Source organism: Schistosoma haematobium, chromosome 7 (assembly GCF_000699445.3).
Source record: "Schistosoma haematobium chromosome 7, whole genome shotgun sequence".
Taxonomy (NCBI): domain Eukaryota; kingdom Metazoa; phylum Platyhelminthes; class Trematoda; order Strigeidida; family Schistosomatidae; genus Schistosoma; species Schistosoma haematobium.
The window spans coordinates 6,342,746-6,360,772 of record NC_067202.1 but is presented as its reverse complement, the minus strand read 5'-3'; the positions used below and the strand labels follow the sequence as shown (position 1 = coordinate 6,360,772).

At 32.4% G+C, this 18,027-nt stretch overlaps 1 protein-coding gene across 1 annotated transcript in view; it reads left to right on the top strand.

Moving 5' to 3' along the window:
* Positions 1-18,027, top strand: part of SLC4A8_1 (Electroneutral sodium bicarbonate exchanger 1) — a 128,263-nt gene continuing 110,236 nt past the window's right edge. The window contains exons 1-5 of the mRNA XM_051217877.1: positions 1-385; positions 2,557-2,733; positions 4,017-4,161; positions 5,641-5,801; positions 11,875-12,078. Coding sequence (XP_051064307.1) covers positions 295-385; positions 2,557-2,733; positions 4,017-4,161; positions 5,641-5,801; positions 11,875-12,078 — 778 coding nt within the window. The 5' untranslated portion in view covers positions 1-294. The remainder of the gene's footprint in view (positions 386-2,556; positions 2,734-4,016; positions 4,162-5,640; positions 5,802-11,874; positions 12,079-18,027) is intronic.

Sequence of the window (18,027 nt, the reverse complement as noted above, 5' to 3'; positions counted from 1 at the left end):
CGTTGAGAGAAATGGAGGATGTATAATTCGCAAATAGTATCAGGATCTTCAAGCTACATACAGATCAAAAATTTTCAAGTACACGTATTTTGTTTTATGATATCACGTTGTTTTTTTAACTTTTTCAAGGACCTTCGAACAACAAATAGCTATTCAGATCGGAGGTCATCCTGATAGTGATTGGTTCAGTTTAAGCAGTTAGTGCGCGTTTTTATCGGTGAGGAGTCTATGGTTCTTTCAGTTTATAAACGTTCAAAGTGATCGCATGTTGGCATAATTCATTCGCAAAGTCTCATGTCTGAGCCTGGAAACTTGAGTGATGAGCCAATCCTTGACTCGAAAGTAAAGTGTAATATCGGCGAACCTTCTCAAGATGAAATCGAAGGTATGATTATGTTAAAATTATCTCCTGTTATGTTTCGTATATTATATGGAGTTAGAGTGGAGCACCTTGCTTTTGTGATTTTATTGTTTTCTGATAGATATTCCTACTTAAGTAGGAACTAATTAGTTGACAACATCTTAACTAGTACACTTAATCTATTTTGCCGTTCCTTAATAATAGTTAGAGTTTGTTTTCTGTATTTTACCACTGGATGTGATCATAACAATTCAATCCTTGCAAAAAGCTATTCATAATGTAATCTAACCGAAGATGTCACAATCTTGTCTGATATCGCCATCCGATTTAATTATTGTTTTAGTTCGAACTACCCCATTAAACCCTTCTGAAGATCGACATTTTGACCCCAACGACGTTAACGTTCTGTTACGAAACATCGAAACTTTGCTTTTCAATATGTTCCTTGCAAAATCATATATGTGATTAAGAGCACCATTTTGTAATGTTGTTCCCCCGTTCTCAGTACTTACTGTGATCGTAGTCTCACTGAAAAATACTCAGTTAATAATATCTTAAGGCTTTAAATGTGGCATAACGCAATTAATGCTTCCAGCCATTTTGTTTGGTGGCTTATAATAGTCTGATGTTTTATTGGGACTATCTACCTAGCTACATCAAAGATAGACCTTATATTTAAAAAAATAACAAAACACTGGTTTAATGAACTTTAGATGTTGCACAATTTCATCGGCGTTCTCAAAAACTATCCAATATATATAGTCTTGAATAAATACCATATCACTCAGATGCAATACACTAAATTAGAGCAAGGATCTGACAGATCGTCATGCATATTTTGCAGTGATCAAACCAGTGTATGAAGTTAAAATCTGTTAACTAAGTAACTTAGTAATTTCACATATACATTCTCCCTTCCTCCCCATGAGATGCTGAGTTTTAAGACTATCTTCTGCTTTTTACTCTGTGAAATCATTCTTCGTAAACCATATTGTTTTTCCCCAGTGTTTTTTACTACCACTGGTAGTGCTATTACCACTGCTTCTCTTGATTTGTTTTTATAATTTTCTTTTTGTGCTAGTATACTGTAACAACTTTAAACGGTGCAAATATGTCCATATAACTGGCAGAATCAGTAGGCTATCCTAACATTTTAGACCAAAAAATGGAGTAAATAATATTTGTCGAATAAAACTAGCTTAAATAACGCGTAAGCTCACGATTTTCCTCCTGTTAATTTAGTACTTATGTCACGGAAATCCAATTAGTTCGGTTGAGCGCATCACTAAAGTCAGAGTTTGAAGATATATCTCACTCATTAAACGTATCAAATGGGTAAGGTAACTGACGGCTGGTAAATTACTAAATAAGTGAATTGCCAGAATGTTCAATAATTATATATATGAAAAAAGCGGTAAGGAGGTGAAGTGAAGAAACCTTTACAACACAAGATAGTAACTCATTTATTACTGCTATTCCTTTTATACTGATGTAAACGGTCACTATCTACACTGTTAAAACCAGTTTGGACAATAACTCTCAAATTTTTCACCTATTAATTTGTACTGATTCTCTGAATCCATTTAGCAAAGTTTTGCCTTTTTATGATTGTCTAATTACCACTTAGTTCAGAGCATAGCGAACTTTCCAAGTCTTGTTACTTTTAGATGTCTTTCTGTTTTCGTAGTCTAAATGTTGGCGTATATCAAAGTAAATAGAGGTTTTAGTTTTTGAAAAACGTTTTATACGTAGATACTATGGTCTACGACCAGGGCTTTTGCGTTGTGTGAACTTCTTATTTACAAATAATGTTTTTGTCGAACTGCAATACACGTACACGACGTATTATGAGATTAGGAAGAGCCAATTACACACAATATATATATATATACATATATATATATAATGTTTATTTGTATAGTACACTACTAGGAAACTAGATCCAGAAGACTCCCGAAGGAAGTTAGTAATCTAGGGAATACTACGAATATTTTAAAACAATTTTGTTGCACAAACAAACCGAAAATGTTCAACTATTAAAATTTGACAGATAAGTTCAGTAACAGAAAACTTTACTACTATAAATCATTGAAACGATTTTTGGATTATCTTCCCCCAATTATCTTGTCGTGTATTCTCTAATAGGTTTCTAAAAATTAAAGACCTGCTTTTGATCCAATTTTCTTTGTCTTCAGATCATCGGTCTAAGCTGTCTATGATAGCTGGATTATCCGTAAACAATGACATAGCTACGCTCAGTACGTCACAGTTCCCCCAAGGAATTGCATCAGGACCTTCAGCTCATCGTCACCGTCGACGACGTAAACGCATCGGTACAAACAGCACAAGGGAGGAAAGTTCAAAAGCATTCCGTAAGTTTTGATTATTTTTAATTAGTTCATGTTCAAGAATGATGTATCTAAACAAATATATGTGCCTTTTTATGACTGAATGGTGATTGTGTAAATGGTTTCTCAATTTCAAACAAAAAGGTTCTGTATTTTACCCATTTATTGATAAAAACTAGCTAAGTTGTACTTAGCATATTTAATGGTTTCAAAATAAAGTTGTAGTCTAATGTATTAAAACTTGCATTCATGGTTTATCAATTCCTGCCATTTCTTAGCTAAACGATTTTTCCGGTTGTATATATTTAAAGTTTGATTACTTTTAGTCAACTATCAGTGTTTAGTAGATGGTTGCATTTCACATTTTGTTCATAATTGCGTTATGATCCTACACCAATTTATCTCGCATGGCTTTTCTGTGTTTAATTACATATGCGATATCGCTCTATGTTTTTGTGATGAATCTTGAAAGAGTATTTATTTCGTATGAAAGTTCTAGATTCACGTTAGATATTAGCACAAATAAACAAAACATAGATTCGTGAGCACAGGAAAGTCCAGAGCAAAAAGCTCTATACACTTTTACTGAAAGATCATCAACAATCAATCCAGTAAGAGGAGATGCAATTCCTTATACTAAATAACAGCTAAAACTGGTGATGATATACAATGTATTCAACAAAATTTGATCAAGTTATTTATTATCAACTCTCAAGATATTATGAATTCGACTGTACAGAGTTCGTTTGTGATTTGGCTGTCGCTATTTATACTCCATAGTTAGACACTGACAAAGGTGGTTTACAAATTCCATTTTCACTATCTGGTTTGGTAAATGACCTATGTAATTTATTGGTATGTCGGCTTCTCAGAGTACATCTAAGGGTAATCTCCTGTATGGTAGTTTTTGAACATCAAATAGATGTTAAACACGTATGGATTTTATATTATAATTCAGATGCTAAATGGTAATTAGTCTACTTCAAAGATAACTTGTTTGACCGTGGCACTGAACATTTAAGAAAGCTATAATCGTTCTTGAGGTTGAAGTATCTACGAACCAATCACTTTAAGCAAAGTTTAATATTCCTACTTATATTCCTTCAGAAATTTAATATCAACCCAATAATCCGATATTTCATTGTATACGTTACAAAGAAAATTCACACAATATTATCAGTCAGAAGCATATGTTTATAGTGGCTATGTAATTTGCATGAAATACTATCCTAATACTTAAACGTTCATTCATATCACTGTGAGTAACAGCCAATTGTTTTTGCTTTCTCTTTCCTCCCTATTTACAGCTACAAATCCAAGTGAACATGTAATGTTTTTACTTGGTGAATGCGATGGTGATGATGAGCAAACACATCAGTTATTCTGTGAATTAGATGAACTATGGAATGACCCATCAGGATCAGGTGAAACCGAATGGCGAGAAGCCGCAAGGTCAGTCTATTATTATTATTATTATTATTATTATTATTATTATTATTATTATTATTATTATTATTATTACCTATTTTATCCATATTTACAGAATTATATTTCGTAAGCACTCACATAGAAAACGAACTAGTGCTTCCTGGTTCTTAACGATTGTTTAACTAGAATTGATCTGTAATATCAAAATCTAAATTTAACTATCTCCATAACACCCTGTAATAACAATCATCACGTACTTACTAATGAATTACGTTGAGAGGTAATTCTGGTGGTTCTAGTGAGAAGTCATGACCATAAAGTTAAATCATATCTAGTGTTAGATAAATATCACAAATGACAAAAGAAGATGGTCACACAATGTCACGAATTGACGGAAGTTAGGAATGCAAATCAATGTAAAACCAACTTAGTAGTCCGAGAGTTAAACGCTGTCATCAAAGTCTGGGGTTCATGAGTTTGATCACTGCTCGGATTGTGAATGGACACCATGGGATCTTCTTATATTAGAGCGAATCAATCATCCAGTACTTTCTGGTTTTCAGTGGTATTCAGATTTCTGTCAGTTTGTGACATAACAATTTAACTTTGATAATCCTCACAACACCTTATCATAAAAATATGAGTCTAAACGTTATTTATACAACTTGTACTCACTACAAAACAGATCCCAATATTGATTATGTTGCCCTTTATGTTTTTCTGAAAAAGTTTACATTATGACGGATCAATGTTTTTTAGAACTTTTCGTTAATTTTGAACTCTGAATTAATGGAGTTTTATCGAAATATGGTTTCCACAAATGATCCCCCCAATATTAGGCATAAGTAATTTTAATTATTATTTTGTAACAATGTCCTTACTCCTATTATCCAAATATTGTAAAAGTGTAAACATGAGCATTTTTAAGTCTGTTTTTTGAGAAAATTCGTATCCACTCTCATTTTTAAAGAATCATTTTGAGATAAGTCAGACAGCTACAACGTAGAACCAGGCACATATATGCATCGGTTCAAGTTGCCATACCTCATTAACACAACAAGATGGACACCGGATTCATAAAAGTAGTTAATTCAAAGGTGGTAATGTATAAAAGAAAGATTGCAATAAGAATATGGTATTTAATTAATAATCAAGTGATCAAATAAGTTTATAAATTCCTAACCACTTGTGATGAGAACCTGAATTTTTGTTTATCAATGCCATAAAGAATATGATCATGATGATTCAAGGTTTTAATCTTGATACTTAAATTTTACTAATCAGTCTTAAAGAATGATAGGGTAACTATCATTTATATATTGCTATCAGTTTTTGCAAACTCATATCAATCGGTAAGGAAACAAAATATCATAAGATTGAATTTTCACATTCGAAACATAAAATGTAGCTTTATTTTCCGGTTACGTCATGTCTCTATTTTGAATTGGTTTGTATGAACCAAGCTTTCTATTTACATATTCATACTTTTTTTATTCGTTAAAGATGGATTAAATTTGAAGAGGATGTGGAAGAAAATGGAGAACGTTGGTCTAAGCCACATGTAGCTACACTACCTTTATTCTCTGTATTTGAACTACGCAGTTGTCTGGCAAGTGGAGTAATTATGTTGAATCTGGAAAGTTATAGCATGGAACAAATTGCAGGTAATCTCATTGATATATTTAAGTTTACTTTTAACCTATATTTTTACTTCAAAACGAATGCCTAGTTCTCTTTATATAGGTGTTTTTCAATGTACTTGAATAGAAAGTCTTTAGCTAATTATGGTCTATCCTGTAACATGTGTACAAAATAATAAGAGTATTTTGTCGTATCAGTCAATTTAATTACATCTTCATAGTTTAAATCACGAACTGATCCTAGCTAGACCATCATTGGAAACCTGTAAAATTAAACAGCCGATTCATTTTAGTACGGTACTCCACGGGAGTTCATATCTACAATCTTGGTTTCACTTTCTAAGGAGAAAGACATAGTCTATTGGTTGAAAGTGCGGCTTTAGAATTTCCGGTAAAAAACGATATATATTTAGGAATTAGTTTATGTATGTATTTGCTAATCGTGTTACCTAATAAAAGCTTCCTAATTACACTCGACCTTACCAATTCAAGCAGCTAGTTTAGGTCAGCAGACAGGAAGTGTACAAATCAGTATCAGACTCAGCCGACTACATAACGTGACGGGACTATATCAAATTATTTTACAAGTCAAATAGTTTTGGGTGCTTGTCTTATTAATTTTAATATTATTTCAATTAGAACATGCAATATCTTCCCTAAAATAAACTAAACCGAGAAGTAGTTTTTCAAAATCCTCATCATGAATTTGGCTGACTTTATAGACTCTTCAAAATGGACCATAACTACTCATATATTTTGTTCTGCGTCTTTTTTGATCCACGTTTTGATAAGCACTTTTTCTTTACACTACTGATATTAAGAGTAGGATACTGGATGAAGAATGACCAATCAATTGATAATCTTTTATTGAGATCATGAGTCGTACAATGTTGGACTACCACTGAAAATCTGGAAGGATGTTGCGTTCTAGCATGAGACTCCCCGGCAATGCACCTCCACAACTGCGCACATGAGACCTCAGGTTCTGAGTTTAAGACGCGCGTGCGGGATCGTGAAGGCGCACTGCTGAGGAATCCTATACTAGGACAAAACAGCCTTACAGTGCTCTTATTTTCTATGTACTCATTTTAAACCAACTTTTCTTTAGCTATTCAGTATCATTGATAATTTAAGGCTATTTCATTAACTTGTTAGATTTTTATCACAAGTGATTTATCCTGTTATTGTATTACAACTGAGGTTAATTTATTCTGGACCCAACATTGTTTATGATTGATTAACCAATTAACTGTTTATGCTGACAAAATGCAGAGCCTTCTGACCACTCTAAGCAACACTGCAAGCATGTTCAGGATGCAATTTTCTTCCTGGAAATGCAAAATGTTGCTTCAGGATTGGGTTGCATCGACACCTGAACTAATAATAGGGAGTGAAGTAGTTGAGCGTGCCGACCGCTTCACTTATCTTGGAAGTCTCATCAGCCCTTGTGGTCTGATGTGTGAAGAAATCTCAGTACGGACACAGAAGGCTCGACTAACTCTTGCCAACTTGTGTAAGGTTGGCAAATCAATTGATGAAGTAGCGAAACTTTATCAGTTGAGATGGCTGGGACACGTGTTACGTATGCCCAACCACGGACTGCCCTGAAGAGCGATGTTTTCTGGTGTAGGAGTAGGTTGGAAAAAAGCTAAAGGCGGTCAGATCAGAACATGTCACAGTACCATGAAGTCACTGACAAGTGGACTGAGTCATGATGGTAGGTGTAGACTACTTGGTTGGGATCCGTGAGATGATAGCAACCGATGGTTAGAGACTGAATGACATGGTTGAAAATCGCTTGCAATGGTGCAGGTGCATCAACTCTTTGTGTTCTCCCAAATGTTAATCTTCTGAATTCTTCATGTCCCTTTCTTTTTTCTCTTTCCAAATTTATTTCACTGGATTATACTTCTTGAATAATATTTTCAAACCCTGATCTTTCCGATTACTGCTTTTAATTTTACCACTTCTACCACTATGGAATTTGAATCGACAATTGTATCTGTGTTCTAATGTGGTGTGGTAACTCGAACTGTTATACGTACGTATGAAGTTCTACGTTTTTGCTGACTGACTGACTACTTATACTAGTAGTCAACTTTTTATGCAAGACAAAATAATATTAATTTTCACCGTTGGATTCATGAATCGATCTAAGTTAGACATTATTATAAACATGGAAGCACTGAACGGCTCTTTTGTCTTAAGTTTTCAATAGTGGTCTAGTTTAGATCAACTTGTGAATTCGACTGTGAAAAATACTACAATCTCCACAAATCCCTCATACAGAAAATAATAAGTGATTAATTATAATTCAATAATTAGAGTATCTGTATAATATACAGTTGATTTTCATCTATATTCATCTCATGTTATTCCTACTTATCAATTTGGCTTGAATCAAAATCAGTAAAACTTTAATGGACTAATTTAAAAAGAACATCATCTTTATATCCATATGAATACTTGATAATAACAGCTTGGAAAGTGTAGTACATGTGCTGTAAAATGTATTGACATGTTTTTATGTAGAAGGTCATTTTTATTTCAGTCATAGTAATAATAATAATAATAATAATAATAATAATAAAAACAGGAATCATTGATCGAAATACAAGTCACTGATCTAATAGCTATATTTATTAATTGTAAACAAATCAATCAGTCTTATGATTAGGACATTTTATAGTAAGTTAATTTATTCCAAATTAACTAAATTTCAGTCTTTATTATTTCAAAAAAATATGAATAATACAACAATAACAAAGATGGATAATGTCTAGTAGTGGAATCCAGGACACGCATTTCGTCCTATTTGTGACTCCTCATTTGAGTGTACCTGCATTACAGAGTTGATAATCACTACGAATCACAACTGATTGGTCACTGGGTTGTGATCAATGTCATGCTTGTCTAGTCCTTATTAGTGCAGATCGAATGCTATCGATCATGTTGCAATGTGGCCACCAGTCTAGTTGACTCGACACTGCGGGCACTATATATTGAGAATTAGATGGTAGTTGGGGGTAGTCACCTAGACTGGTGGCCACATTGCAACATGATCGATAGCATTCGATCTGCACTAATAAGGACTAGACAAGCATGACATTGACCACAACCCAGTGATCAACCAATTGTGATTACATCTCAGTCCTACAGGAGGTTAGTCACGGCTCGGATAGCTCAGTGGTAACGTCTCTGACTGTGAAGCTGGGTGACACGAGATCGAATCTGCCAGGGAGTACCAGTTCCCTCAAGATTACAGGTACACCTTGCTGACGAGTCCCAAGTAGCACGAAACCCGAGTCCAGGGTCTACTGTTGACTACCTCCAACCACCATCTAAATAATCACTACGGCAATATCGAGGCAATACGCACAATATGCACATATACCAATAAGAGGCTGATGAATTGTAGTTTTAAACATCAATGGGGAGATTTAAGCAAATAATACCAAGTGGATTTACAGAACAATAATGTTTCAATTTATCTCATTAAACAATGTGGCTTTAAATGTTAAAATGTATCTAATACCGAAAAGACGAGTTAACAATTGGTTTTCTCAGCTATTATTTCACTTTGTAAGAGTTTGAAGTAAATGGTACTGGGTTCGAGTCCCAGAGTAAACATCAGCTCTGAGATGCAGGTACATCCAACTGACGAGTCCCAAATAAGACGAAACACGCGTCCTGGATTCCACTGTTAGCCACTACCCATGTTTGTAAGAGTTTGTTAAGATCAACACAAAAATATGACAAATATAGATTTTCAACTGACAATTTTTTGATAGGATGTGTAAAATACATCCTGGATTTCAATACTATCAATAGACTAGTTTGTTTGGAATTGATTTTGAATAACCGTTTAATACATATAGTCTTCATATTCTATATTTTTGACCGGTTAATCGGGTTGAATAAATAATTTTTCTTGATCAAAGTCAAAAGTGTATCTTTGAAATGTAGTAATTTTAGAATTAATTTTGTCATCAAAGTACACAACACTATTTGATTGGTTTTGTCCGAGATGTGAAACTAGCTTCTTACATTATATCCAGGATTCCATTGTCGGCCACTAACTAAATGTGCCCAAAAATACTTGTGACTTGATGATAATATCGAGGGGATCCTCTCAGGGTATACACAAGCCAAAAATAAGAGATTGGTCAATTGTAGTCTTTAGCATCAATAACGAAAAGATTCAAACAAACTGTACAACTAGATGATTAGTCATTTTCAGTTTAAAATGATCAATCCATGAATTAATAAATATCACTATTACTTCATTTCTCATAGTGATGAGCCATATATATGCGAAATCTTGTGTATCTGGGAAATTAATCACATTAGTCTTGAGTATGCATCAATAGTCTTGTGATGGATTAAGTGTTCATTAGTGAATACTTTTTGCTAAGAAGGGTTTTAAAAACAAATCGTTGGCTTTTCGATAATTTTGTCATTTCTATTATAAAATAAAGAAAACAAATACAGAATTTAGTAAAGAGATGTACTTCCAACGAATTTATTATTAAGATGTACATTGCAATATGATCGCTAGTCTAAGTGTATCGATATTGTGTACACTATGTTTTAATGTTAAGCAGTTGCGAAAGTAGTTAGTGGGAAACCGTGTATTGACTTGGGTTTTATGTTAGTTAGTACTATTTATCAAGGTTTGCCTTTAATTCTGAGATAACTAATGCTTGATGTGGAGTTCAAACCTATGCCATTCATAATGTAACCTGATCGGCAAGATCTAGTCAGAACTAGAGGACTAGAAAAGCATAATATTAGTCACCACTCAATGCTCAGTCAACTGTAAATAACTCAATTCTATAAAGGGTCAGCTCCAACCTGAATAGTAGCTCAGTTGTGAAGTCTCAGACTATGAAGCTGGGTGATGCGTCTTTGGGTCCCACAGGGAACATCAAATACATCAAGACTGCATATTTGCCAAACTGTTATGTACCGACTAGCACGAAACTTAGAATTTCTTTCTGTCTGCCTCCAACTATCTAACACATGTTAACTTAATTACAAAAGCTTGGTTCTGTACGAAAATATAAACGGTCAATAACAACATATTACTAAAAATCATTATACTAAGTTATGTGAATAGTGTGAGTGATAATAATACAAATGTTGTTCAACGTGTATAAGGAGAAGAATGAATGGAAAGCTTCAAAAAAGACTGGTCAATTATATATTATATTTTAAGGGTTGTACGTGTATTTGACTGCCTGACTTCAAAGATATATGTATATAAAATTATCGGGTCTTGTGATGCGTAGGACAATCACCTATATGATGTGTTATGACTACGCAATTTATTATTACGTAGTCGTTACATTTCATTAAATAAATCACGTTTTCTACTTTATATAAACCATTAAGCATTATTAGAATTGGTTAGGATATCACATAAATTAAGTTTTGTTCTAACATTGTTTAATCTACGTCAAGAAAAGAAAAACACTTATAGGTTTTTTAATTCCAATTCTTGGTGTATTTCCAGTAAAGAAAATATTCCCAAACTTATTATAGTCAAATAATAGTTGAATTAATTGATTGATTAATAGATTATAATTAGATAATCATAGAATAGGAAGTAACATTTTGAAAATGTAATGTTGTTACGTACACAGATACACAGGATTTTTTCATCTTATCGATCGTAGAAAAAAGATGTTGTCAAGCAAATTTATAAGGTTTTTGATGACTCAATCTACAACAACAACAACAACAACAAAACTTTTATGAAACTCGTAAAATGGCTATATATATGTATACATGCAACTAATTTGTCATTTACAATATAATTACATGTTATGTATTATGTGAATTTGTAATTGATTGACTCGAAGACTTGATTTTTAAACGAGTCATATGTTTGAATTTTTGTTACAATATTGTTTACCTATACACAATGCTTCTATGTCTCAAAGTTCCTTTTACGCCGATTTGTATTGTCTTATACTTTGAGTATATTTTTTTCCTTGCTAAATAAATTAATCATGTAAACTCTATGTTATATACTTATTAGTTGTTATTTTGGGTATATTTCTCTTAACTACTGTCCTTTGTTTATCTTTGATAGATTTAGTTTTAAATTTATTAATATCCGAAGACCGTTTACCGTTAGATCAAAGAGATCTGTTATTCGATGTGTTATTACGTCGTCATGTTCATTTACATGAACGACTTCGACCGAAACTTATTGGTCGTAGTGCAACAAATCTCCCATTGATTCGATCATTAGCAGATATTGGCAAACGACACTCAGCAAAAGATGTTGAAAAAGGTAATATCACAAAATTATTGTTTTCCATAGAAATTTATTGATTTGTTGCTTAATACTTTAATCCATGTGTTTTAACGGATAAGGATTAAATTTTTCAAGTGTATTTGATATTCTAACTAATGGACAAAAATTCAACCGAATAACTCGTTCGCTTTTCAATTTTGGTAAACTGAAGTCAGAACTTTTAACTATTGGATGCCAACTCAGTAGTCAGAGATTAGTCACTTACTTAGAGTGACTCGAAAGTCCTCGTTCCGATATCCCATGTGATAGTGGGTGTACACAATGCCGAAGAGTCCTATACTAGGACGAATCAGCTGTCATGTGTTTCTTGAGTCCAAATGGTTGTTTAACTAAAGTCAGTTCATGATGTAAACTGTGGACCAGATCCATTGGTAGATCAAAAAACGGCAGAAAATCTGTGTTCATGGAACATACATTTATAGTTTATGTTTATTCAGTGTAAAAAATGTTGACTACTCTTTACATGTAATTAGCAATTTTAATACCCCATTATTATTATTATTATTATTATTACTATTATTATTATTATTATTATTATTATTATTATTATTATTATTATTATTATTATTATTATTATTATTATTATTATTATTATTATTATTATTATTATTATTATTATTATTATTATTATTATTATTATTATTATTATTATTATTATTATTATTATTATTATTATTATTATTATTATTATTATTATTATTATTATTATTATTATTATTATTATTATTATTATTATTATTATTATTATTATTATTATTATTATTATTATTATTATTATTATTATTATTATTATTATTATTATTATTATTATTATTATTATTATTATTATTATTATTATTATTATTATTATTATTATTATTATTATTATTATTATTATTATTATTATTATTATTATTATTATTATTATTATTATTATTATTATTATTATTATTATTATTATTATTATTATTATTATTATTATTATTATTATTATTATTATTATTATTATTATTATTATTATTATTATTATTATTATTATTATTATTATTATTATTATTATTATTATTATTATTATTATTATTATTATTATTATTATTATTATTATTATTATTATTATTATTATTATTATTATTATTATTATTATTATTATTATTATTATTATTATTATTATTATTATTATTATTATTAATTGTATTCAAGCCATTGATTCTAACCTCTCATGAAATTATTCCGTTGGAATCTAAAAATTCGTTCCAGGATGAATTGTTTATTTGTCAAACTATTTGATTGAAACCAAGAACCGATCCACGTTAGATAACCATTAAAAACGTGGAAGCATTGAATAACCGTTCCGTCCCAGAATAAGACCTCAGCAGTGCCCATTCACAAGCCCGACGCTAGGAATCGAGGACAGGATCATCGCTGTCGCATGCGAACGCAAAACTTCTAGACAACTGAGCCGGCATCCAGTGGTGTACAAGTCTAACTTTAATCAACTCATGATATTGTGCGGTGATCTTCCGTTGCATTTGATGGGTAATTTCCCCACCTCTGACACAGTTTAGCTCCACTGATCACGGTTTCCTACTAGAACCACGAAAATTTCCTATCGAAGTTATTTATCAGTGAGCACATGACATTTTACAGTATGGGGCTGTGGAAATTGTTAGATTCCTGATTGTGGGGTCGTGGATGCACACTACTGAGGAGTCGCATGTACCAGAGCAAAACGGTCGCACATTGCTTGCAGAGGTCTTCAATATTTTCCTAACTTAGATCGGTTCGTGATCTCAATGAAATTGAACCGCCTTCACATCACTATACAAATTGTTATTATTTGTTTTGTCAAATAATGCGTTGTTCATCATCAGTTATGCCAACATTTTGTGTCAGTCAGTTTCCACGTCATAATAATAGTGTTTCTTTGTTCAATTTCATACACTTATGACATTTTCTGAATAAAAGAGGTTCATGTGCTTCTAGATGTGAGCATACCAATAAACAATATAAATCAATCCAGGTGGCCGACACAAACGCTAAGATAGTATATCGATCAATAAAGCTGTAATCGTTCGTCGACTGGGATGGATAAAGCATAAGTTATGCCCATACGCACCAAACTACTATTACACTCATATACAATATTGGTCACTTCAAGACTACACTTACAGGAAATGATGAACAGCCAAATCCAAATTTGCCACCAGTCCCTGAAATTAAATATCATTTAGTTAAAACATAATGCGGAATGTAACCTTTGTAGTTAAAGTTCACGTGATAGTACAAGTCATTGGTCAAATGCACCATGTGATTACATATCTTGATATTGATTGCAACGCCGTAGACATGTTCAGTATTTACTATCTTTTAAACCTTCATTTTGTATTCCTACTGAATAATTTCATTTCATTCCTCTTTTTTTGTCAAAATCTATATAATCAAAATATTTGATTTTGATAACATTGAACAATGTTATTGTTTAAACACTTCCTTTTTTGTGTATTATTAGGAAACAATGTCAATTTGAACTGATACACATTTGTATCGTATTGTTTTCGACTAAATAATTAAAAAAAATAGATATTGATGTAATTCTGAATTCTATAGTTGTTAATCAAAATAAAATACTATAGAAAATAGGTTTAGTTTGTATCTAACTAAATTTCATTATTCACTACTTGTGGTTTGTAACATATTTAATAACTTTCTAATGTATTTGAATTCTGTTACATAGTCTTAGGTTTAAATCAACATAAGGGGTTTGTAGGGATTGAAAACCAGGAGGAATTGTACGAATTCTTCATTATAGTATAGGACTTATCTCTGATACAAACTTACGACCATACAAGGGACGGAATCCAGAGGCTTCAGGTTTTTTGACGAGTACTTAGCTTTTATAGCATTGCATCACTATCCATTGGTTTATCTTTCTAGTTTCAATAAGTTTTCGATATTGAGCAACCATCTTGCAATCCCGTCGGTGGATAACAAATCCTAAAGTCCCAAACTAAGCCGAAACACATGTCTTATGTTCAGTGGCTTTTATTTTCTTAGTAATCCAAGTTTATTTACTTAGCTTTTAACAACATCAGTTTCTCTCTTATTGTTTAAGCTTCACTGACTGTTTGGAACAGGCCGATTGGCAACGAGCTCAAAAGTTGCAATTGAGTAGTCGAAAAATTCATTGATTTAATTATTATTATTATTATTATTACGGATCCACTAATTTACTGAATAATCATTTTAACTTAACATGTGGAAGATACAATCACTCATCTAACATAATGGTATTAGTGTCTGTCCCATTGCGAAAAAAAATGAATTCTTTTATTGAACAAAAAATGAAGCCAATCAGTTATTATACTTTAGTAGTAATCAACTCCATTAACACATACACACAGAATCATAATCAACAGATATTACCAATTAATAATTGATTAGTCAATTGATTGGTTCATTGGTTAACTTAATAGGCGAAATGGAATTTTATCTTATAAGGGAATCATTGAAAGTGGTTGCATTTGAAGATTCAGATTTTTAATTCAAAGAAAATCAATCCAACAGTAGTAGAATACGAAAAAAGATAAATAGATAGACAGACTTCATGGAATAATTATATAATTGGTGACTAGTATTGTACAAACTAATGAGTCCTATCACTAATTCAATTTGTTGAAAAAATCAATACTTGTTTAAGTGGTGGGATATCATCTGGACATCAAAACTATGGCAGGTGGTTTTGCTAGGGCCCCCTCCCGGTTCACAAAACAGTGATATAAAGTAGAGAAATACAACTCTGTGGTAAGCAGTGACTACAATAGATTCATACGTCATGTGAAATAGTGTTTTGGAATCGAGGTTTTTCAACTCCCAGGTTGAGGTCCACTGTATCTACCAGCCAGGTTGAATCATCCGGTATTTACTTACCATAATCTCGCTTTTGAGGAAACACCCACACTTAATGAAGACAGTCTGTGGAATTTCCTTGAAAGAGGATATAAACGTCCAACCGCATGCGAGTGTCTCAAAGAGGAGAAATAACTCTCCCCATTTTCTCAACACTACCAAAACATTCAGCTATGTTCCTCTCCAGGCATCCACTTCTGTAATGAAGGTAGGTTTTTTTAAGGGAAAAAAATCCAAATCCTTGATGATTCGGATCTAACATTTCTCTTAAATCCCCACATCATCATCATTTTTTTACTAATCGACTACTAATTCTTCATTGTTTTTTATCATATATTTGACGTGAAATCGATAATGCAAAAATAATTGCTTTAGTATTCTATTGTCAAAATCAATTTCTATTTGTACTTCGTTAAAGTGCACAGCATGAATATTTGCTTATCCTTGATGTTCTTGTCTCTTTTGTTTTGTTGTTATTGTTATGGGTGTTTGATGAACTGGATAACTTGATTGATTGGTAGATAAATAGATAGATAGATAAACGTATATACATAGGAAAGGGAAAATATAGAAAAGAGGAAGATGAAATACTTCAATGTTCAATTCCATTTTTATTCGTCTATTTTAATTTTGTTCGGATAAATTTTCGTGAAAAATGAAAATAAAAATAGATTAGATTGTACTACATTTTGTACATTATAAAAGCTTATGTTTTTATGATTTGAGGTTATTTTCAAAAGGGAGATAATTGTCTGTTTAACAAAACACTATTACAATTCACTTGGTATTGTTTGGCTTGTATCTTCCCATTGAGGTTTAAGACTGCAATTGATCAGTCTGTTATTGGCATATGTGCATACTGTACGTATACCTCGATATTACCTTAATTCACAAGCTATTTGTAAGCAATGATGGATAGTGGTTAGCAGTGGAATCCAGTGAATTCAAATTCACCCCATTGCACAAGCAAGTGGCTATCAGGACTCAGTAGCTGAGTGGATAATGCGATGGCGTTTGAAGCGAATGGTAATGGGTTCGGGTCCCAGAGCGAACGTCAACTCTCTGAGATTCAGGTACATCCATCTGACGAGTCCCAAATAGGAAGAAACATGCGTCCTGGATTCCACTGCTAGCCACTATCCAAACACTATTACAGTCTGTTAATTTGAGGGGATTTAATCAATTTCTATGTACAGCATATTGTGCCTTGAATATTGATGTAAAACGATATTTATCATGGGTGATAATTTATAGTATCAGTCTATGATATCATTATTGTATTGAGCTGTGTAGAATCAAGTTAAGATTATTTAGGGTACACTCGATTATCGTAACTAACGTTTGAAGATATTGGGGTACATGACTTGGAATCGATCACAATAGCGCAAATCTACTCACTCTTTACCCTAAAGTATTTACAAATTTTACTGCATAAATTCATTCCTTTTGAATCATATTGTCTATAATTAAGCCTCCCTATTATCACGAATACTTTTACTGTCTCTACTGCTATGTCATTTATCTTGATATTTTCATCTCTCCGTGTTGGTTTTATACTGTGACAAGTTGAACCGATGGACATATATTTTGAGGTTTTTCATTACTTTTTCACACTAAATTAGTTGAAAGATTTCATTCAGTGACAATTTATAATTGTTATTAATATAGAGGATTTGTGGAGATTATAGTATTTTCACCGTCGAAATCACGGACTGATATGAAGTGAACCACCATTGAAAACCTGGAAGCACTGGACGGCCTTTTCTTCCTAGTGAGGCACTGCTCGGTAGTAACCATCCACGACCTCGCAGTCACGTGTAACTCCTGGAGTTGCAGTGATAAGTCGTGATCAATGAAGTTCAGTCCGTGTCGGATGTGAGACATTCATCCATCTCAGACAAAGGATGAACGGTTGCGCAAGATTTTGGGTTGGTTGAAGTTAGACATGTTAACCACTGGATGCCGGTTCAGTGATCTAGAGTTTAACTATATTCCCTTCTAGATAATCTGTTCCCAACGTGGATCATTCTAGATGGTTGG